The sequence below is a fragment of the Anguilla rostrata genome, chromosome 2, assembly GCF_018555375.3.
Source record: "Anguilla rostrata isolate EN2019 chromosome 2, ASM1855537v3, whole genome shotgun sequence".
Lineage (NCBI taxonomy): Eukaryota > Metazoa > Chordata > Actinopteri > Anguilliformes > Anguillidae > Anguilla > Anguilla rostrata.
Window position 1 is genome coordinate 22436267 of NC_057934.1, and position 21150 is coordinate 22457416.

A 21150-nucleotide genomic window follows, 5' to 3' on the forward strand; every position below is an offset into this window, starting at 1 on the left:
AGCACTGTAGCTACTGTACTGTAATGTGGAAATAGCACAACAGCACTGGGTTTATTACTGCAGAGTTGCTGAGGGGAACCAGGGCATTTTCACAACTCCTTTTCCACACCCACCACATTCCAGGCATTCTATTGTCGGTGGCTCAGTCAAAAGGTTCACATATCCAATTACATTACATTATGTTGTAATCACCCATTTTCTGTGGCTCTAAATCCTGTTCTCTCTGTCAAAGAGGGTCTTAAACGGTTTTATCCGTTACATCTGTACTCAGGCCTCAGTGGTCAGCTGTGAGCGTCTTTCTTGCTCAGAATGAACAAGCTGAGCAACATGCTGGCGCTCATGTTGCATAACTTGCATTTGGAAAAGCTGGTTGGGGGTTTCTGACAGTCCAGCTGGAGTTATGAGCACAGGATTGGGAACCACAGCAACTGCCAGGCCCAGTTTCCAGGTCTCACCCAAAAGCCAGAATAACAACACAAGAACACACCTCTCACAGTTCAGGGTTCCCCTTGCTGCTCGCTATCATAGTAATCTCCCTACACAGTAATTGTCCAAATTCACAAGCCATAATACCTTTCCATATGCATTAGCTTTCTCTGCATTTAGCTCAGATGAGGACCAAATTGACTTATGTGCTATACTATATAATAACTGTCACTTAACCGACAGAAAACACTGTAGCTATAACATATATTACATATTCACACCCTGAATAACAGATAAGTTAATATAATATATATTTTTCATGGATTTGTTTGGGGTTTTGCGTGGTTTATGTTTCTAATTTAACATTCAGAATTCAAACATCACATAAGCAGAACAGTGAAATGCAGCAGGAAGAAATTATTTTCAAAATGGTGCAATAGATTTTATTTATACCTATTCACTTGTGGTAGAACCTATTTGAGTATGAACGCTTATGGTAGAACCTATTTACATATGAACACTTGTAGAACCTATTTGGAAGTGCTGTTCAAGATCACACAGTCACATTAGGAACTATTCCGGTGCACACACTCATACTAGGACCTATTTGAGTGCACACTGGTCCCACAGAGCATGCGTGTGGTTTGACCTCTTTAAAAGAAGTTCTGCTTATTTTGGTTTCAGTTCAGCAGCACTCTCTACAGACACTTGCACCTGGTAATATGCGGGCACGGCAGTCACCTGACCACTCAGAACACACCTTCACTGATTCCATGTGCGTGTAACAAGTGCATGTAACAAGTTACAGAGTCTGAGGTGTGATTTCAACCCAGGCCTCATACTCATCCAGATATTTCATAGGCAAACCAGTCAGCTAAAGGCAAAATCACCCCTAGTCAATGGCAATGCCGTTATTTTTTCATTTGAGGGTTGCGTCGCCAGAGAGTGTGACCATGGTAACCTGTTATGAGACCTTCGCTTTACAGCACTTTTACTGTGCTTCACTAGCAAACTAGCCAGGCTACACCCGCTACACTTACCCCCCATTTAACTTTACATTACATTACATTACAGGCATTTGGCAGACGCTCTTATCCAGAGCGACGTACAACAAAGTGTATAACCATAACCAGGAACAAGTATGACGAAACCCCTAGAGAGAAGTACCGGTCCAAGTACAGGGAACAACCGCATAGTTCAACTTGGACCCTGGTGGTTAAACTGATTAACACTAACAACGAGAACGGCAACAACGCAATCTATGGAAAAATAAAAATAAATAAAAATACAAGTAGTCGTTAAGACTGGCGCATCAACTAAGTCACCTATTAAACAGCTGCCTAGTTACACCCCTAAGTTTAGTCATTTACAGGGGGGGAAGGGAGGGATGGGGAGAGGTGCAGCCTGAAGAGGTGGGTCTTCAGTCGTCGTTTGAAAACTCCTCCTCGATTTGAAACTCAGCAGCTGCCACTTTTTCTTTATGATTCTGACCCAAGTCATGCACATGCCTGGTACACGCGCATCACCACAAGAGAGCCGAGTCAACAGAAAACTCTCACCATCACCTTCTGCAGAGGGACACCACTCCAAAACTACACTGACGATTCAGCCAGCAGGATCTGCACTGATAATAATCAGCACATTTATAGCTGGTGCCAGCGAGGCTGAAACACATGTGAGCTGCACATTCTTTTCACACCCGTTTTGCTTCGAGGTTGGTTACCATTGGTTACAACCACCCGTACAGTTAGGATAACATTAGTGACTGTTGCTGTGGTAGCATTAATTCTGTTTTCCAGCTTTAGATATCACACTTTTTATATATATTTGGGGTGAAAGTGCACCCAATACTATATTGCATTGTACAATTTAATCAATATTTCTGCTTATTTCTGCAACCTCCTCCAGAGAGTGCAGGCAAGCACACACTGTCTGTCTTCCAGATCATGTCAACAGCTGCATCGTTGTTCACACCGCAGCCTACCAGTTAAGCTTGTATAGAATCAGAGAGACTGCTAGTGTGTCACTTTGCTATGGTGTTCTCCCATTCAAAATCAATGTTAGTCATCAATTGTGCAAAATAGGGGATAATATGGGGAAATAGTTTGAATGCTTAAGTTGTTCACAGACAATACATTTCTGACAAGCTCCGTTCAATCCCAGTGGCTCAGTTGGCCCCAGTTGTCCACACTGGCAATTCTTATGACAAAATCCAGTTTCTTTGGTTTTACGCACTACACTCACTTCCTGTCCGAGTATTACTCTCATCATCATTTTATTAAGAAAGCACATACTGGGTGGATTTATTTCACATCAGAGTGTCAACCAGGTCAGGTTCATAGTGCTGTAGGTTATGACCCTGCCAATTGAGGCCAGCTGCTGACTAGCTGCACAGGCTGGTCAGATGAACTGTATTTGAATCACCACCTCCAATCCAAGCCCCACCTGTATAAGATTAGAATTCTTCTGAGTAAGTAACCGACCGCTGGTTTAATAGCAAAGGGCATCCCTGAAAGTTGGGTAGACTTACCTCATGTCAGAGCGTCAACTTTTTCCCAGGCTCATAGTACAGTGCGTTATGAGCCTGACAAGGGAAGCTATGCTTTTCCTAACTTTCTGCAGAATCCCAGGGCACTGCAGGAAGTAAGGGGGACAGCAGAGGTCTGGAGTCAGATCTGACTCCACAGGACTCCTTTGAAAACAGGAAATCAGCACAGAGAACTGCGCCTTATAATTCAGCTACTCAGCTCCTCCGGCACCAGTACATAACGCAACGCTGTCTCCGCCCACATCGCAAACCTTCACCAACCTGCACTGAACATTGCTAATTGAACCTAGACCACATCTGCACTGAACACCGCCACTCAAACCCAGAACACACCTGCACTGAACTGCTCCTTGCAAACACAGAACACATCTGCACTGAACATTCCTAATCAAACCTAAACTACATCTGCACTGAACACCGCCACTCAAACCCAGAACACACCTGCACTGAACTGCTCCTTGCAAACACAGAACACATCTGCACTGAACATTCCTAATCAAACCTAAACTACATCTGCACTGAACACCGCCACTCAAACCCAGAACACACCTGCACTGAACTGCTCCTTGCAAACACAAAACACATCTGCACTGAACATTCCTAATCAAACCTAAACTACATCTGCACTGAACACCACCACTCAAACCCAGAACACACCTGCACTGAACTGCTCCTTGCAAACACAGAACACATCTGCACTGAACATTCCTAATCAAACCTAAACTACATCTGCACTGAACACCGCCACTCAAACCCAGAACACATTTGCACCGAACACTGCCACTCGAACCCAGACCACACCTGCACTGAACTGCTCTACTCAAACCCAGACCACACCTGCACTGAACTGCTCTACTCAAACCCAGACCACACCTGCACTGAACTGCTCTACTCAAACCTAGACCACACCCGCACTGAACACTGCCACTCAAACCCAGACCACACCTGCACTGAACTGCTCTACTCAAACCCAGACCACACCTGCACTGAACTGCTCTACTCAAACCCAGACCACACCTGCACTGAACTGCTCTACTCAAACCTAGACCACACCCGCACTGAACACTGCCACTCAAACCCAGACCACACCTGCACTGAACTGCTCTACTCAAACCCAGACCACACCCGCACTGAACACTGCCACTCAAACCCAGACCACACCTGCACTGAACTGCTCTACTCAAACCTAGACCACACCCGCACTGAACACTGCCACTCAAACCCAGACCACACCTGCACTGAACTGCTCTACTCAAACCCAGACCACACCTGCACTGAACTGCTCTACTCAAACCCAGACCACACCTGCACTGAACTGCTCTACTCAAACCCAGACCACACCTGCACTGAACTGCTCTACTCATGCACAGAGCACATCTGCACAGAAGAGTCACTTAAACCTGCACATCAGCTTTAGAATGCAGCAGGGGGTGCTGCAGCTTATTCCAGCGTACATTGGGCGAGAGAATACACCCTGGACAGTCCATCGCAGGGCACACACACCATTCACTCACCATTCACTCTCACACTTAGAGTCTCCAATTAGCCTTACCTGCATGTCTTTGGACTGTGGGAGGAAACCGGAGTACCCGAAGATACGGGGAGAACATGCAAACTCCACACAGAAAGGCCCCAAGCCGAGATTCAAACCCACAAACTACCTGCTGTGAGGCGACAGTGCTACTCAATGCACCACCGTGCTGCCCTCACCCTAAACTAGTTGATAATAATGAAATTAACTAATTGATATGTCAATTAAACAGAGATTTTTTAGTGCTCTTTCCTTTTAAATATTTCAGTACAACATAGCACAGAAATTTATTGGTGAGGTGGCTTCAAACTCATTTCCTTCCCTTCTTTCCTCCACATACTTTGGAGTAGGAAACGAGTGGTAGTGGGGGAATGGAGGAAAGGAGGTGAGGACAGTAACGTAATGGGACACACCCAAGGTCTCTATTTCATATTCTGATAACATAAGTGTACATCACGTCATAGCACAAATATGCTAATGTAATTATGCATCCAAAATAATCAGGCATTTATAAATTCAATATTGATAACAATAATATGTTCATCACAATCATAATTACTGCTGAATTTTCACAGTTAGATGTCAAGAGTCTGTGGATAGGTTAACTCCATGGAAACCGAATACAGTGACTAACAGCAGCTGAAAATGTATAATCCCCTCCCCAAACATACACATCCACAGGACCACTGGCTTACAGTTAATGCCAGCCAAGCTCTGTCCGAGGGCCCGTGAATGGCTGATGTCAGCATTCTGCCTTCGTCTGCAGTCAATGGCGACTGTGTGAACAAGGGCAAGGCGCAAGCCTTTTATGGGCCTTCCTAACAATGATATAGATTCTGAGCAGTGAGCACTCAATAGTACAAACAAAGCACTGAAAATGCACATAGATAACCACACACTTTAACACATGCATGCTCACACGTAGATGCACAGCAATGGTGATGGAAGAATAAAATCAGGCCACTGGTTCAGTTTGCTTTCATGAGCTCCAAACGCAAATATACACACACCACACACTGGAATCGACACAGCAGAAAGCTCCACACACCAGAATCAACACATTGAGAAAGCTCCACACCCTGGAATCTACACAACAGAAAACTCCACACGCAGGAATCTACGTATAATGAAATCTACACAGCAGAAAGCCCCACACATTGGAATCATCACAATAAATAGCTACACAGCCACAGTATCTAGTATTTTTTGAATAAGTAAACAGTAATAATCAGTCAGAAGTGGACTTATACTAGCACAATTTTTTTTTTAAATGTAATTCCCCCTATACATAAAAAACTACCAATGAAGGTTTTCAGTATGCACTATTAATGTCATGTATTATTTATGGGAAAGTTCAATATATGGTGCATATTAAGCTGGAAATTAGTTAATTGTGACATGCTGCATGATATTTCATCTAAGTCAGTAATTAAAAGGTTGAAAAAATTGTACCTGAAAACAGAATTAGTTCTGGATATTAACACTGAAACCCAATCATGCCTTGGCTATGTAAGGAACTGCTACTATACACCACACAATAGGCTGCACATGTGACAACAGAACCGGACATTGTCACAGAAACAAAGTGATAACACTCTCTAGGCTGTAGAACCACCAATGCGAATGTCACAGCTGAGCTCAGCCAATAGGAGTTGTTCTGAGGTTTAAGTGAAACTGGCAGGATGAGACTGGCCACAAAAGACAAGTAGGCCAGACAGGAGCTGACAACGTCACAGCTTCACTCAGCAACAGGTCTCCATAGTGACAGACCACCTGACAGACAACCTCCCACAGCCTGCATACTCAGCCTGTTTCCCCTTTCACTCACACGGTTGGGCTAGTTGGTCCATCTGATTGCCATTTTGAGTTTGAGTTTTGGCTAAGTGTGGGGATTCAGCATTCTGAGCAGAAAGGGGCTGGGGACTTTGAATTTAGGCAGTTCCCCATAAAGGGCCAGAGGAGTCTAGAGGGGAATTTGGGGATTTGAGCACTTAGAGAGGACACAGTTGGTATGGAGCAAGTGTGAATTGGGCATGGAGTGGTTATTTTGGTAAATTTGTGGAGGAGCAGATGTATGACTAAAACGGTTGGGATTGGGAAGGGTGCATAGGGTGTATGGGAGGTTGGAAGGCGAGAATTTGCAGTGTATGTGTGTGTGTCCAAAGAGTGGGAACACCCTCCACCTTAAGACACAAAACAAGGCAAACTAGAAGAGTGCACTCAGTAGAGTGCAGATCTCCGCCAGGCATTCCAAACGGAAGCAGTTGTTGATCACTTGCGACCCCTAGCGGCCGGTTAGGAGTTAGTACTCAATCTATTTCAATGGACAACAATGATGGAAATTAATTAAAATAAAATACTTGTCATTGACCGATTTGCAAAATATTGGAGATTTCAGGTCCTTGGCCTGCTGTCAGCATGCACAACAAATATTAGGCTGGTCGGCCCAGTAGTATGCTAGATTAACTGCGGACAGGGACACAAACACACACGACCAAACGCATGATCCCCTCCAGGCTCCGCCTGGCGGAGATAAATATTTTTAACAACAGACAAACAAAAACATGCAATATTTTCATGATGTATGGCGTGTGGTGTGCAAGTCCACAGCGTGAAAAGTTCGCAACCAGCCCACCAGTTCGAAGACTTCCCCGTCTGCTATTAGTCCAAATGTCACATGGTCACAGGTATGCGGTAGTTCTGCGTAATTCACATTGGTGATACAGTAAAAGCAAACTGGAAATCACCTTCCGCACTTTTTGTCAGGGTAAAATAACAGGTTAATTCTAGTAATCGTCCCGTTAGCTTTTTCAGACTGCCGTAATTTTACTCTGCCATTCTTCAATTCCACAAAAAGACCAGGAAGACTATGGACTAATTTATGGTGCATGGTTCGCATCTGGAGGGCACACTTCGCTGCTTAGCTAGCAGTAACTTCGAAGGAAAGCAAACGGTGGCTGTACCACTGCTAATTTAAATTTATTTTCACGCAAGTCCGAGTTTTCGTTCTATTCTTGTCATTTTGCGATTAGCCTATATGGAATTGACGATGAGAAAGTAATCAAACAGCAAATTGTTTACAACGTGTGCATGTTTTCTGCTGTTGTTGCCAGTTATATTGGAAATGTGAATGCATTCTGTCGCCTTGGATGTCAAGACATGAAAGTGAATGTTCGCATAAAAACATAATGAATGTGTTTGAGAGGATATATAAAACAGTTACAATCTGACTATTGGCTTGTTATATCCTATTTGTTGCATAACAACAGTCCAAGTTCAACTACCAACGACAGTTTTGCTTGACAATGGTAAAATATGCCCAAAAGGCTGCAGAAGAATATTTCAATTCCAGGTGATTAAATCGACAAAAATCAATAAATACAAAAGTAACCATATATAGTCATTGTTGGTAACCCGTTGTATATAAGTGGAATAAACCCCTCCAGGCTGTCCCGGTTATTAGAAAATAATGTAGGCTACTTTGGTGGTAGTATGGGGTTACAGAAGAAATCATAGGACAGATGGACCGACGACAACATCGCTTTTTCATACGTCGGTGGGCTAATTTGCCTAATCTTCGCGGGACTTTAGACCGCGGTGGAAACGCAGACAACAATGGGCTGAAGGAACCTTTAAGTTCCTTGAAAAGTAGTTCCTGGGACTAAAAGTTCCGGGTACTTTTGGTGGAAACGCGGCTTTATATATCCTCTCAGGATATATCCTCTTTGTAGTTAGCAAGTGAACTACAGAAAGACCTGTATGGTAGGCTTAGCACAAATATGATGCTGGCAGTGCAGCAATGCGCCGGGGTTATAATAAGGTTTGATCGGAAACCGCAATTACTGAGGCAAGTGGCAACAGACATTATTAATGGCCTAACATTTCATTAGCTGCTCGCCAAGCTATCAAGCTAATTAGCAAGGGAAATGTGTTTAGCTCCAGCTAAGCGTGACATTTCCCCAATATGAATTGAACTGAATTTAACGTCGCTTTATCGGCCATTGCGAGGTGGTAAAGCCAGCTACAGAGCCTTATTAGCTAACTTCATAGCTAATAAAGCTACATACAAGGCTATTCCGTTAACCAATGGACCAGTAACTTGCAAACGCATGCACAAAACAATGTGCCAAAGTACACAATGTGATAGCGCGTTGTATCCAATAAGGGGTCAACTGGAACCGGAAAGATGCAGGGAGTGCAGGGGATACTGTCTGTGCAATTACACAAACAGAACGGCAGAGTTTAACTTTGTTTTAAATGTAATTTCATCATTGTACTGTTGTGATTGTGACAGGAATATTTTTGAGATTAATACTTTTTAAGGAAGTGTTGCGGAACTCCTGCAAGGATATTGTCATCCTTATGGTCGACCTCGCAGAAATTTCAATGACAACGAAATGTGCTCAAATTCCTCTGACAAAATTTCTTCCATACGTAACACTCGGCTCTAGTAATTTTTTTAGTAGCCTATAGCTTACTGACAATTGTGCGTTCGGCGACATGTTCGCTGGTGGTTCTTCTAATAGTACGTGCGTCGTGTGGAGGGTATTGCCTACTTTAGTAAGTCTCACTCCACCAGCCTGGCACTAGCAAACTTTCTTTCAATTTTACCCTGTGTTTCTCGTTAAGATAACGTATTATTAGTGTCACTTTCGAACAGAAAAGACCAGGTTCGGCTAGTAGTTATATATTCTCTCGGAATAAACGTTGAAGATGATTGAATGAATCGTCTCACTGATTTGGGGTCCAACTACATTTTTTCTCCCTGGAATGGCCGACCTTCTCTGGGGCCGCTAATAGCCCCGCTCTGACGGATCAGCGGCCACAGGAATCTCCGGAATCCACGAGGGACGCATTGTTACAGCTAATGGAATTCACTCCCGGTTTATTTCTCAACATACATGTCTATGTATGATTGAAATCTATTGATGTAGGACTAAGGACGAATGGAGAAACAAACAGTTTACACCCCCACGAGGGATGAACGAGTGTACTGGTAGGCGAAAGCCGGGGAATACATTCTTACAATGAAGTCCTGCAGGATCTCTGGCATTAAATGTGTCGTCCACCGGGGTTCTATCAGCAATAAATTACGTTCAATTCTATCTTCCGAGTGGCAAGCTACCACGCTTAAATTCTTTCAACTATTACTTTTACGCGGAGATAGCTGTCAAATGAAATATTCTACCATCTGGCTGTAGGTCTTCAAATGCTTCCCGCTGCGCTAAGATTGAGAGCTATCAATGAAACCATAACATTTTCAGATGCATAATGACGATGATGATAATACTACTACTAATAATAATAATTATTGTAATAATAATAATAATTGTTGTTGTTAGTAGCCTAGTAGTGGCAGTGATGTAGCAGTAGTAGCTGTCGCCTATTGTATGTGCAACATGACAATTTTGTGTACAAAACAAAATAGGTATCTTTCAACTATGTTGTCGAGTAGCCTACAGTAAATTTTCCAGTGTTAAGTCAACTATAACGGAGTTTGAGTCCAGGGATAGGACCATATGTAGGCTACTCTGTAAGAGTTGACCTTGTACTGCGAAGGTTGAAGGCGAGAGAGGTAGGCTACTTTAAGGTAGCCTATTGGCGATGCAAATTAAGCCCTTCACATCGGCAAATACTGCAACACCCTTCGCGCGCCCACGCCCACCTACACCAATTACTTTGCCCCATTCTGAGAGCCATAACATCGATAACACAATAAACAGAAATATATTTGATTCTAACAGTTATCGTTAAATAAAAAAAACAAATAAGAAAAACAGAGGTCAGTTGCAGTACATTAACAGGTACGGGTGAGTGACCAAATACGTCTCTCCGAATAAGCGACAAATTTGGGACCTAGACAGGTTCGAATTGTTCCCCAGCCGCGATGACTTTCCGTACAGTAAGATAGCTTGTATTTAAATTTGCCCACACTTTCGTATTGACTGTATAAACTGTGCACTTCTTGAAATATTCTACTGTAGGAAGTAATGGTAGGCGATACATGAAGATTTTTATTTCTTAGATTAAACTCTTGTCACGTATCTCTGCAGCCAGAAAAGAGCACAGAGATACTAAGCGCAACTTCGGCTTTTCCCACAGTCTGTCACATTTAAGTCAATTGATATGCCAATAAAGTGTATCGGATATTTTCGCAGCGACTAAAGCCTTGTGAACTAGCTAGCCTAATTGAAAAAAAGCATTTCTGTTAGGATATATATTCATCTATTTATGGTTTATATTTTTGCATGCAGTTACGCTCTCCATGCTTATTCATCTCTTACACACCAGAAGTCATACCTTTATGCTTCTCCATGTTTTGCGCACGAAGAAGACTTGTTGGTTTGATCTCTTATCCGTATGCCTTTTATGTTTATTTCAAGACTATTCCAAATCTCTCGACTAGTGAATCTGAAAGAAGCGGCACTTCACGCGCTTGTACGGGACTGTACAGCTGTTCGCCCTGTGCGACTCCTGTCTAACCTCCGGACTCCGCTTTCTCAGAGTTTCGCGTTCGACGCGCCTCCCTTATGGAACGTCATTGCCAAAGTTGAGCGTACGGCAACCTTCCGGTCGGGTTCCAGTAAACTAATGGCACTATTAAAGAGTTTCTTAGAAGTTATTTGAGATAAAAGGTATTTATCCTTGACTGTAATACAGTTAAATGGCTATGTTTAAATCGGAAAAATAAGTGTTATTGATGTTTAATTAGGCTCATTTATAAATAGCCAACTATTACTAGACATTGCTATTACAGTTTTAGTAGACTGGGGTAGTACATACTTTAGCAGCATAAAAGTAGATTAAAAAGAGAAACAGTGGTGGTCGGGGGCTGGGTCATATTACAGAATAGCAATAACAATCTGCGAGATGTTTCGTTTGTGCCTTTAATTGTTTTGCTTGCGGGGGGGGGGGGGGGGGCTTAATATTTCCAGAAATCAGCCTTGTACCTTCCTGCCAAAAAATAACGTCTCTCAACTCTCGCTGGGTGACCCGAGGGATGATCCGAGTCTTGAGAAAGCACGGCCGGAATGCTGCTCGCACACAGCGCTCAGGGGAAGTGAAACGGCACTGAAGAGGAACGTGGTCCGTGGCTGGAAATGCGCTTTGTGAAATAAATGTTTCTCCCCTCAGCAAACAAGTCATGGAATCCCTACAGTTCGAATGTGTGAGTCCCACGTTATAGCTGTTATGGAGATGTTAACAACCTGAAACAATAGCGAGTTGTTCGAGGTAAAACAGACCACAAGCGTCCATATAAGAAATACTATGTGCAGACACTCACTGATAGCTAATGATCCTCGTTTTTAAAGTGTATATCCTTAGATGTGTAATCACTGTTTGCCACCGATTAATCATCACAGACGTGCAGGGAGCACAAGTTTATGATGTTATAAGACCTGTGGTTTTGGGATACCTTCAGGTAATTAGAACACTGACAAGATACTAGAGTAGATTATGCAGGTTCTTGTGGCTTTGTCATTCTCATTTTGGCGTGTCTGCCCTTTTGTGTCTGGGGATCGCACGTCGGCGTTTCCCTGCTGCAGAAACAAACAAAAACAGTCTGGGAAGAAGAAACACGACCAGGTTGCCAGGTTTGTAAGTCCCTTTGATAATGTTCTGCTAAGTGAAAGTAATTGTATCATACTTTTTTATTAGAATATCTTTTATTGTTTCAAATACAAAACTCAACCTGTGGTCACTGGTTCTGCATGTTTCATGGAAAATACAGAAATAAACCAATCTGGAGAGCATGCCCTCAGCAAAGCCTTATTAAATGTAAGGGAAGGGGTCAAAGGTCAGACGTTTCAGGTACCCTGTTACTTTTCTATCACTATACTTGAGAAAAAGCACAAGGGAAAATAGTGTGTGAGAATCCCTTCATCCAGAAGCAAGGCTGATTAATATGATTGCAGTGGTTACACAATCTTGGCCAGAAACAGATAACAGAACATTTGTCTTTTTTAATACTTGCACCTACTAATTTTCTGTAAAATATTTGTGTAGACATCCACGGTTCTCCTCCAAAACGTGGTATTGACCAATCTGCTTCTTTCCACCACAGCCCTCAGCCCATAGACAAACTTGCACAGAACTGAGTCGGAGGACCTTTAAAATGCAGACCTTTAGCAGGCTTTAGCATGTCTACTGCAGGCACCAGATTGACCAGCAGGGGTCACTAGAATGATGCTACGTGGACCCCTAACTGGCTGAATCCTCTTGTACCCTGGGTGACGCACCTGCCATTTGCGCTTCGCCCTGTGGATCTACTGGCCACAGTCGGCACTGGTACAGTGTTTCTCTTAATCTAACAATATTCTGCTCATAATAGTGCATGTATTGTACTCAAACAGATATGCATCATAGTTATTTTACATTGGACAATGTAGGGGAACCTGGAAACTGAGGAGAAATAATGACAAAAACAGTATTATCTACTACCATTAACCATTTGTCTATGTTCTCCTGACAGGCGTTTGGCCTTATTGTCAACTTCTCACTGGAAGGCATTATTCCTGAGAGAATAAAGGCAGGTCTGATCATCTACTCTCTCTTGGCACGCTCTCAGGGGAAGGAAATTATTTTGTGACAAACAAACACTGTGGCCTCAACGCCAGAAATGTATCTAACAGGTTCTCACTGACAAACAGTGCTCTGGCAATAACACCCACTTACACCTGCCCAGCAAAAAGCCTCCCGGACTGCATGATTGACAGGCAAGGGAATACCTGTGAGATTAACTTTGGCGCTTTGGCCTGACAAACTCAGCCTGTACTTTGGTCTAAGGGCTGAACTAATGTCGGAGCAGCTCTGTGGAGCAGTGATCAGAGCAGCAGTATGGAGCAGTAGTCACTGTGGAGCAGTGAGCAGAGCAGCAGTATGGAGCAGTAGTCACTGTGCAGCAGTATGGGGCAGTAGTCACTGTGGAGCAGTGATCAGAGCAGCAGTATGGAGTAGTAGTCACTGTGGAGCAGTGATCAGAGCAGCAGTATGGAGCAGTAGTCACTGTGCAGCAGTGATCAGAGCAGCAGTATGGAGCAGTAGTCACTGTGCAGCAGTGATCAGAGCAGCAGTACGGAGCAGTAGTCACTGTGGAGCAGTGATCAGAGCAGCAGTATGGAGCAGTAGTCACTGTGCAGCAGTGATCAGAGCAGCAGTATGGAGAAGTAGTCACTGTGCAGCAGTGATCAGAGCAGCAGTACGGAGCAGTAGTCACTGTGCAGCAGTGATCAAAGCAGCAGTATGGAGCAGTAGTCACTGTGGAGCAGTGATCAAAGCAGCGGTATGGAGCAGTAATCACTGTGGAGTGATCACTGTGGTTAGGGTAGCACTATGGAGCAGTACCCAGTGGAGGAGTGCTTAGGGCAGCACTGTGGAGCAATACCCAGTGGAGCAGTGGTTAGGGCAGCTCTGTGGAGCAGTACCTAGTGGAACAGTGGTTAGGGCAGCACAGTGGAGCATTGCCTAGTGGAACAGTGGTTAGGGCAGCACTGTAGAGCAGTACCTAGTGGAACAGTGGTTAGGGCAGCACAGTGGAGCATTACCTAGTGGAACAGTGGTTAGGGCATCACTGTAGAGCAGTACCTAGTGGAACAGTGGTTAGGACAGCACTGTAGAGCAGTACCTAGTGGATCAGTGGTTCGGGCAGCACCATAGAGCAGTACCTAGTGGAACAGTGGTTAGGGCAACAATGTGGAGCAATACCTAGTGGAACAGTGGTTAGGGCAACAATGTGGAGCAGTACCTAGTGGAACAGTGGTTAGGGCAGAACTGTAGAGCAGCACCTAGTGGAACAGTGGTTAGGGTAGCATTGTAGAGCATTACCTAGTGGAACAGTAGTTAGGGCAGGACTGTTGAGCAGTACCTAGTGGAACAGTAGTTAGGGCAGCTCTGTGGAGCAGTACCTAGTGGAACAGTGGGTATGGCCGCACTGTAGAGCAGTACCTAGTGGAACAGTGGTTAGGGCAGCACCGTAGAACAATGCCTACTGGAACAGTGGTTAGAGCAGTGCCTAGTGGAACAGTAGTTAGGGCAGCTCTGGGGAGCAGTACCTAGTGGACCAGTGGTTAGAGCAGGACTGTAGAGCAGTACCTAGTGGAACAGTGGTTAGGTCAGCACTGGAGAGCAGTACCTTGTGGAACAGTGGTTAGGGCAAAAACGTGGAGCAGTACCTAGTGGAACAGTGGTTAGGGCAGCACTGTAGAGCAGTACCTAGTGGAACAGTGGTTAGGGCAGCACTGTAGAGCAGTACCTAGTGGAACAGTGGTTAGGGCAGCTCTGGGGAGCAGTACCTAGTGGAACAGTGGTTAGGGCAGCACTGTAGAGCAGTACCTAATGGAACAGTGGTTAGGGCAGCTCTGGGGAGCAGTACCTAGTGGAACAGTGGTTAAAGCAGCTCTGTGGAGCAGTACCTAGAGGAGCAGTGGTTAGGGCAGCTCTGTGAAGCAGTACCTAGTGGAACAGTGGTTAGGGCAGCTCTGTGGAGCAGTACCTAGTGGAACAGTGGTTAGGGCAGCCCTGTAGAGCAGTACCTACTGGAGCAGTGGTTAGGGCAGCACAGTAGAGCAGTACCTAGTGGAACAGTGGTTAGGGCAGCACTGTAGAGCAGTACCTAGTGGAACAGTGGTTAGGGTAGCTCTGTGGAGCAGTACCTAGTGGAGCAGTGGTCAGGGCAGCTCTGTGGAGTAGTACCTAGTGGAACAGTGATTAGGGCAGCACTGTACAGCAGTACCTAGTGGAACAGTGGTTAGGGCAGCACTGTGGAGCAGTACCTAGTGGAACAGTGGTTAGGGCAGCTCTGTGGAGCAGTACCTAGTGGAGCAGTGGTTAGGGCAGCTCTGTGGAGCAGTACCCAGTGGAACAGTGGTTCATGCAGCACTGTAGAGCTGTACCTAGTGGAACAGTAAATAGGGCATCACTGTAGAGCTGTACCTTGTGGAACAGTGGTTAGGGCTGTAGCATATATGCACCACACGGTTACAAATTAAATCTAGTAATCCAGCTTTGCTCCTCAGAGACCAGGTAGCATTCTCCTGCCCTCACAGAGGAACGGAGGGGAGGATGGCTCTCTCATCCATGTGGCGGGAGCATAAGGACATAATGACCCTGCTGGTTCCCTGCTGTTAAAATTTACTGCCGCCCCCCCACCCTGTAATACACCCTCAGGTTTATCTTAACTGGGGAAAAAAATGACAGCTCTTATATTGCTGTGGTTCACTGCCTTCATTATTCACTAAACTCCGAAGCCGCAGGCTCAATAATAACCATTGTCATAAATATTAATTATAATTACGATTTGCTTTTATTCTCTTGCATTAACACAATCAAGCAAAAATAAGGAAAGGAAAACATACTTAAAGTGTTCTGGACCAGTATTTTACATCTGCTACTCACAAGCTCATATTAAATTAAGTGATAAATGAGCATATGTCTGAAGAACTCTGTCATGATGTTACAGCGATGTTCCAGAAACAGTATGTATATGTACTGTATACAGATTTTGGCAGGGGAGGCTGTCTGGAAGCCTGCTCCCTCTGTGAGGAGAGAAGCATTCCTTAGTCCTGACTCATAGGTCAAAGGTCAGCTGGGTTTTGACTCAAACTAGGGGGTTTCAGGCTGAGTAGTGCAGGCAGTTCCCATGTAAGACACACTGCCGGCTCCGTTCCTGGCAGGCTGAACTGGCGTTCCGATCTCTGCCTTTGTTCCCCTTCCCAAGAGTTGCTAAGGGCTCTGTCAAATTGGATGGAGAAAGCTGATTGGTTACAGCAAATGGAGGTATCTGATTGGATAGAAGTGATGAATGTGGCTACTTGTCTTGGGAAAACCAGAGAGGAAGCACTGTTCTGTGTGAGAAGAGTCATGCACACTCTAATTACCAATGTCTGCATCCTACAACTCACTTCACAACTAAATAAAGCCAATTTTCAGAACATCCCTATATATCCAGTTGAATATTAGCTTTAGCATTAGTGCACATGCACATGCACATGCATACTTAAATAGTGCTCAGTCTCTGAAACAAATTGTGTTTCTAAATACCTTCCTTGTGTTTGATTATCAAAAAACACATTTTCTCTCAATTTTACAATATAAATTTATTCAAGAGGTGATAAAAGTTTCCAAACTCTCAGATATCACAAAATTCTGTACCTAGTAACCCATAATGAATATTTAAGTGATACAATTCACAGACTGAAATGCTCCTATAGGGGAAAAATCATCTAATAATAGAACACTACAAATGTATGGAGGCTGTGTCAGGGGCTTATTTTGGTGGGTCATGGGATTTTCCCTTGTTTTCACTTTATAGATCTAGTTACCTGTGCAAAAGCTACCACAATTACCATGTTTGATGTAAACACTGAAATGTAAATTATGGAACAGATCCCTTCTCTAAACAAGTACTGTGACATTTGTCATTTTTATGTATATCTTTGCAAATGTTGAAATATGGAAGAAAAAATAAATAAAAAGGCCATTGAAATTAGTCCACTGTGCTCTGCAATAAGAATGGAAGAATGGAAAGTGCTTTTCCTAAAAACACACACGCCTTCCCAAGTAAACACACACCCCTTCCCTCTGTGTCTGAAGTATGTTTCACAAAAGAAGATATGATGCAGTGCTATTATTGACAGTGTAGATGCACAGTGACCGTTGTCCATTTGAGCTGTTTAGGGAGTAAAACAGAATTGAGGATATCTAGTTATAAACTGTCTAAAGGGCAGTGTGGTGTGGGGATGGCTGGGTTAAGCAGCCACACCTGCCCTGAGTCAAGCTAATTAGACCTGGCCAATTGGATAATTGGCCAGGCTAATTGGACCCAGGAACAGGAGTGGCTGCACCTGTGCGTAGTGAGGTAATCACTGCGCACAGGTTAAATCTGCCATCCCCACCCACACCAGGGAGCTTCGGTCATGACTGGGTTACATCTGCTCACTTTGGCTGTAACATCTTGCCAAACCCTTATTAATAAATCTGGACTGCTTGGAACATCATCTCCCTGTGTCTCTGTGCTGGAGGGCCCCAAGGAAAGCCACTTCGGTGGCCTGTGGCAGGCGTGTTTGCCACAGTGGCGCCCAACGTGGGGCTCCTCCGGCACAGCAAAGAGGCACAGGAGGGCCAGCCAGGAAGCACACTGGAGGAGGGGCGGCTGAGGTGTTCCCGACAGGGCTTCGGGTGGATTCTCCGGGCCAAAAACAGGGAGCGGAAGATGACCAGGGAGGGGAAGGAAGCGATCCTCAGCTGGGACGCTGAGGAGCTGCACCTAGCCGAGAAGGCAGGTCAGCGACGGGCGGTGCACGAGAGGTGGTCGCGCCGTGAGCTGGACTTGGCCGGGAAGGCGGGTCCGCTACGGGCGGCGCACGAGTGGTGGCCGCGCCGTTTTGCTTCCTTTCTTGTCCATTTGGTGGTTTTTAGTTCTTTGTTTGGCCTGGTTGGTTTGCTCGGAGCCCATGAGGGGATAAGCCTGCAGCCGCCCACCAGCAGAGCCGACTGGCGGCCACCACAGCCACGAGGGTTCCTGGTCCCCAGCGCCACAAGAAGGCCAGCCCACCAGCCCACCAGCCCAGCCACCCCACCACAGCCCCTGTGATTCTCCCTGGCCTCAGTTTGGCGTTGGGGGTATGTGGTGTGGGGATGGCTGGGTTAAGCAGCCACACCTGCCCTGGGTCAAGCTAATTAGACCTGGCCAATTGGATAATTGGCCAGGCTAATTGGACCCAGGAACAGGAGTGGCTGCACCTGTGCGTAGTGAGGTAATCACTGCGCACAGGTTAAATCTGCCATCCCCACCCACACCAGGGAGCTTCGGTCATGACTGGGTTACATCTGCTCACTTTGGCTGTAACATCTTGCCAAACCCTTGTTAATAAATCTGGACTGCTTGGAACATCATCTCCCTGTGTCTCTGTGCTGGAGGGCCCCAAGGAAAGCCACTTCGGTGGCGTGTGGCAGGCGTGTTTGCCACAGGCAGTAACCTGGCTTTCTTGTGTTTCTATCCTCAAACATTTTTAAAGGATCTCTGCTATGTAGTCTTATGAGATTTCATTTTTAAATGGTCAAATAATTAATTAATTCAAACCTGCTGGTGAAGATGTGCGCGCACCTGCCGTTTTTAAAGGCCTTTGCAGCTTAATGGTGAACCTCTCGACAGTAGTGGGGAGAAGTAAAATTGACATTTAACTGTCGTCGTCAACCATAAGTCAGTAGTGGTTATATGGAACAAAAGATGGTCATCCTGCTTAGATGTGGAAACCTTTGTGTTTTGTGTACAGCTAATCAGTAACATCAGTGTATCTAAGGTAAATAACGTAATTTTCGCAATTACGTTATTCATCCCCTATCGCGGAACTAGTGGTATTAATTTTAAACGAAATGGCAACCAAACATTTAATAAAAATGTAATGTAAAAAGGATTTTACCAAGCGACCCCCCCCCCCCCCTTGCTGCTCGACAGAATTGAACAGCGCACCCCCCCCCAGCTCGGACACAGTTGCTTAGGGCCACCAAAATCCTAGGGCCGGCCCTGTCAGTAACCAGAAATGGCTAAAGAGCTGTGACCTTGACCAGTCTTATGATGGGACATAAATTCACAATGGTGTGATTAGTGTTGATGTGTGTTGCATTTCTTTAACTGGAATAAATTAAAATTCCAGCAGGTAAATCCAATGTTTTTGTATGTTGACTAATGCAATGTGTTCTTTCCCATTTTCATTGGATATGATTTTCTGAGGACATATGTGGAGAGAGAGAGAGAGAGAGAGATTTTTTTGTATTTAAATGTCCCATTATTTGGACATTAAACATTTCAAAACAGTAACTAATTCTAGATAATATTAGGAATGAAGAAGGCAATCAAAAAAACAAAACAAAAATCAGACAAAAAGTTAAATTACATTAATTGAGAAAAGGTTCAAATTAGAATGCAAATTAGAAATTAATTTCTAAGATATCATCATCAACTGAACACAAAGTGCTTTTCAGCCCCCAGACATTCCGAAATTGTAGTAGGTTCCCTATCAGTTTATAGTAGGAATATTCTACTTTTAATCGTGCTGTAACTAGCACTAACAATAATGTTACACTTTGCGCAAAATTTCCCTAAAAACATGAAATTCTCTCATTAAAGTAATTAATTCAGTAATCTCTAACCATAAGATATGGAGCTCAAATTACTTCCTTTATATCCTGACAAATTTTATTGGAAATGTCTTGCATAACCAAAAGTAAATGTTTTCATGGCTCCAAGAAAAATTCACTTCACCATGCTAATTAATATATAATCCTGTATCCTGAATGAAACAATGTTGTAGTAGACAGTAATTATGAACTCCTACATAAGGATTATACATTAGGGTGCGCTCCTGCAGGTGCCCTTGACCAAGGCACTGGCCTCAGAACTGGAGTTGGTCCCTGGGCGCTGCACTGTGGCTGCCCACTGCTCCTAAGTAACTAGGATGGGTCAAATGCAGAGGACAAATTACCCCACGGGGTTCAATAAAGTATATCTTATCTTAAACAGTCACACGCGTGTGTGCATACACATGCAGTAAATCTTAAAGACTGAATACTGGGACATTTTATGGACTATCTGAAGTCCCAAACAAAAGGAAGGAAGGTGACTATTAGACAGAGGGGTTATTTATTGAGTCCAACGACCCCCCAGCTGTCCAGACTGCACCCATACAACTCACATAGGGACTCTAAAAAGCCCCCCCCCCCAGTGTCTGCACCAACATGGATGACAGGTTGACTCCTGGCTTCAAAAATGCAATGTGTGCACGTGTCTGTGTGAAGGTATGAGTGTGTGAGGCCTGGCTACTTATTTTTTGAGAAGAAAGGTGAACACACCATCCTGGCTGCTGATTGGTTGAAAGACTAGAAAACGGTAGTTGGACAGTTTTTTTTTGTCCCCAAGAGCTGATTGCTCAAATCCCCAGTGATTCCTCTCACATTGGTGATAAACCTGAGTGCATTTCACTTTTAACTCTCTATAACATATTTATAGACATATGTTGTGTTTATTATCACGCTACCCTATCACAGGAAGATTTTTTCCTGTGGTGTGATAAAATCTCTGCATCTTGATCCAGCCCACATGAGAGATGGACAGATGGTAAATGGTAAATGGACTGCATTTATATAGCGCTTTTATCCAAAGCGCTTTACAATTGATGCCTCTCATTCGCCAGAGCAGTTAGGAGTTAGGGGTTAGGTGTCTTGCTCAAGGACACTTCGACATGCCCATGCCCAGATGGCACTGCAGTCCTGGGAAAGCTTAGCTAGAAGCTTGGACACCTGCTTTATGTGGCTCAAGGATCATTTGGTGAATGTTGCAGGGAACAAGTGTATCAGGTAGATGATGGCATATCACTAGTTCAAACTTGCTTGAAAAGCGCACACAAACAAACTGACTCACTGTCACACATTATGTTAGAAATAATTGCACTAACACGGTAATGAATGGCTGCTCTTTATTATTCAGTAGCACTGATACATCATTAAAGTCTCTCTTCCAAAAGACAGAAAAGGTTGGTAATTATGCATATCAAAACTCAATCTCTGTTCTGTTTCATTTGATATGATAGGTGGATTACAATATTCCTTAACTGCTAAAACATTTTTTTTCCAAATACATTACTCTTGT

The 21150-nt window shown here is 44.2% G+C and overlaps 1 protein-coding gene and 1 long non-coding RNA gene across 3 annotated transcripts in view; one reads left to right on the top strand and one right to left on the bottom strand.

The window, feature by feature from the left end:
* afap1l2 (actin filament associated protein 1-like 2) overlaps positions 1-10980 on the bottom strand; it is a 79525-nt gene extending 68545 nt beyond the window's left edge. For both annotated transcript variants that reach the window (XM_064321272.1, XM_064321271.1), the window contains exon 1: positions 10806-10980. In XM_064321272.1, coding sequence (XP_064177342.1) covers positions 10806-10821 — 16 coding nt within the window. In that variant the 5' untranslated portion in view covers positions 10822-10980. The remainder of the gene's footprint in view (positions 1-10805) is intronic.
* On the top strand, positions 10945-11738 carry LOC135247616 (uncharacterized). The gene is made up of 2 exons (XR_010328246.1): positions 10945-11140; positions 11441-11738. It is a non-coding gene; the product is annotated as an uncharacterized LOC135247616 (long non-coding RNA).
* Positions 11739-21150: the final 9412 nt, after the last annotated feature.